This window comes from Morchella sextelata (assembly GCF_020137385.1).
Source record: "Morchella sextelata strain SCLS chromosome Unknown scls_25, whole genome shotgun sequence".
NCBI classification, from domain to species: Eukaryota; Fungi; Ascomycota; class Pezizomycetes; order Pezizales; family Morchellaceae; genus Morchella; species Morchella sextelata.
Window position 1 is genome coordinate 1,095,271 of NW_025408640.1, and position 3,217 is coordinate 1,098,487.

Sequence of the window (3,217 nt, forward strand, 5' to 3'; positions counted from 1 at the left end):
ACAAGCGGCTAAGCCACAGGATTACATATATAGCGCATCATTTCCTGCCTCCCTACTTTCTTCATACCTCAGCTACACCTATCCAGGTCATAACGCGCAAGGCCTCGCTCCCTTCTTAACCCGCAGCGTGACACTCCCGCCGAGTCATGTCAACAAAGAGACCCACTCGCCGCTCGATCCAAAACAACCAAAGTGTCTTATCGCCCTCATCAATCTCGCGCGGTTGTCTGCTCGGCTCTTCGGCTTTGCTTCGCCTGCTGCTCCAGTAGCGCCCGTCTCGATCGTTCCTGCTCTGCCTGTTGTAGCTTCATTTCGACCTTTATCTCTTCACGAACATGTTCTCTCTCCTCCAGAAGCTCCGCACGGAGCTTCTCGATCTCGCTCTTCGTCTCTTCGCGCACCTCCCTCCCCTGGGATATTTCCTCAAGTAACGCTTTATTCTCCTTGTGCAACTCCTCACAGACTTCCTTCTGTTTATTATTCTGCTCAGAAAACCAGTCCCTCCTCAATCGTGTCTCCTCGTGCAGCTTCTTCTCCTCAGTCAGGTGTTCCCGGAGCCGCTCAACCTCCAAAGTCCTTTCGCCAAGTTCCTTCTCCCTATCATTCCGCTCAGAGCTCTGCTGGTCTCTTGCTAGTCGCACCTCCTCATGGAGCCTCTTCTCCTCACTCAGCTGCGCCTGGAGTTTCAAGACCTCCCAAGTCACCTTGCGGAGTTCCTTCTCCTTCTCATCCCGCTCAGAAATGTGCCGGTCTCTCATCAATCGTGTCTCCTCGTGCAGCTTCTTCTCCTCAGTGAGGTCTTCCCGGAGCCGCTCAACCTCCAATGTCACTTTGCCAAGTTCCTTCTCCCTATCAGTCCGCTCAGAGCTCTGCTGATCTCTTGCTAGTCGCACCTCCTCATGGAGCCTCTTCTCCTCACTCAGCTGCCTCCGGAGGGCTTCCACCTCGGCCAGAGCCCCCCTCCGCACATCATCACGCAGCTGATCCATCTCCTTCAGCATCACTGTCTGCTCCGCGCGCTGCCGCTGTTCGCTCTGGCTCCGCAGCATCTCCGCCCTCAGCCGCCGCGAATCCGCGACAAGCTTCGTCATCGTATCATACTGCGCAGACTCCTGCCTGATAGAACGCTCGCAGTCGGCCAGCCGTCTCGAGTACATGGCCCACACATTCCCCGCCGATCCTACCAATGGTTAGCTGCGGATAGCGCTCCGCGCTGTCTACGTATACCCGTGGGGGGATACACACCTTCGAAATCATGCAAGAGTCGGTCCACATAGCTCGAGACGGTCCGGAGGCAATCGAGTTTGTCCGACTGGAGCTTGAGCATGAGTGTTTCCTGGGAGGTGACCGATTGGAGTTCGGCAAGGAAGGCCGCCGGCGGGGGAACGAAATCCGGGCTTGCTGCGCTTGCTGCGCTTGGGGCTTCCGGGGTTGGGTCGGCGTGAGACATGCTGATATATAGCGGCGCTATATATTCCTGGTGGGGTGGGGTGGGGTGGTGATGGCCGTCGATGTAGGAAGTAGTGGGTGGATTCAAGTAGAGTGCTAGCTAGCTAGCTAGCTAGGGTGGGGCGACTTACTCGGTTAGGCCCCCCAGAAAAGAACGATGTTGAATGACTCAGCATGTTACACCATGGCAAGTATGTACATACATGTAGTGTCAGATATGGAACGCAGTACAATAATATCTAGCATGCATGTACTACTTTTTGTGGAAATTTCAGTACAGCTCTACATTGTACGGCGCGTTCATTGGAGAGTTTTTCGCAACTACATGTACTCACTGGAGTTGGGTTGGTTGCGCTTCACCTCGGGGGTGCTAACAGCTTTCTTCAAAGTATCCAAAGTGTATATATATAGGTATCTCGCAGGATAGGGATTTGAAAAAAAAAGACTTGTTCCCGCTGAGAACGTTGTAAACGACACACCGGGGTTTAAGATCGATGACTACTTGTAGCCATAGTTATATCAAAGATCGTGCGACCTCAGGATCACCTTACACCACAACGATGGGAGGGATAAGACCAGGGTTTCGGCTCTGCGTGGTGTTTTAGCGTATTAATCAGGGCTCAAGTATGAGGTTTTAATTTTCAAAATTAAATTGGGTTTGGTTAATTGTTGTAGGCTATTGAACTAAGCTTCTCAGCGCCATGGTCCCGCCTACCCCCCCGCCAAACGGGCAGGGGTGTCGCTATCGCTGTCGCACAACCTGCATTATGACTCCGTTAGCGCGCGATGCATATGTCTAGTACGGTACAAAAATCGTCTTTTTACTTTAAACAGAGCCCATTTGGATAAACATGAGGCATGCGGGTGATAAACTCTGTAGAGGTGGTAGTCAAGCCTCAGAATGTTTGACATAAGCTCTGTGCTGTTTGTTTGAGGTTTATTGAAACCTCTTGAGCGTTTAACATGAACTGTTGTGAAGTTTATTATGAAGTGTTTGCCGTTTACTTCGAATTCAACCTTTGGAGTGTTTAGCATCAGCAGTTCAGTGTTTAAGCTAAATACTGCACGGTAAATTTGTTTAGGGTTTATTTAAACCCCACCAGCTCGTGCTAGGAAAGAGGTTATGTTATAGCACGGGAATCGATAAAGGGCCACGCTGGAGGTAGTGTTGTGTAAAATGTGGTATAAACACGGGAAAGAACGTGCGCTGAAGCGCATGTCGAGTACTAGTTACCGTTCACTCAATATCTAGATGGCCGGACCTGATGGAAACCAGTCTCGCAGGAGCAGAATGAATGTCGGCGTTGAACACCCCCAATACCGCTGCAGTGCCGGAAGCCACACATTATAGGTTATGATTGAGCATGAGATGCCGCCGGTACTGCTAGTTTATGCAATTAATTGCTGGCGAACACGTTTCTCTGAGTTAAAGAGCAGCGGCTCATGGAGATGATTGGGAGTACTGAGGCTTTGTAAATTGGTACGTTGGCATAGACTGCTTGTCCGGCTAGTGAAAGCATTAGTCTGTGAGCGGCCATCTCTATCGCTGAAACATCTGGCGGTCTGTCATTCTGCCCGCCCGCTCAACGGACTATGATTCCTCATGGAAAGTGCGTTTGCTGTCGGTACATACATAAGCACCTGCGGCTTTTTCTTTTATATCTGATATATTATAGAATCCTGGAGGCCTCTGTCCGCGCGCGCGGGGGATGTATATATGTAGTGATGCACACACAACACAAAACAAGACGAGACTTCCATTAATCTT

General features: G+C 50.8%; 1 protein-coding gene across 1 annotated transcript; it reads right to left on the reverse strand.

The window, feature by feature from the left end:
- Positions 1–209: 209 nt before the first annotated feature.
- On the reverse strand, positions 210–1,450 carry H6S33_008222 (uncharacterized protein; the record flags this gene model as incomplete). The annotated part of the gene is made up of 2 exons (XM_044839585.1): positions 210–1,180; positions 1,246–1,450. The coding sequence occupies 2 exons, from the start codon at positions 1,448–1,450 to the stop codon at positions 210–212; spliced, it is 1,176 nt and encodes a 391-aa protein (XP_044688413.1).
- Positions 1,451–3,217: the final 1,767 nt, after the last annotated feature.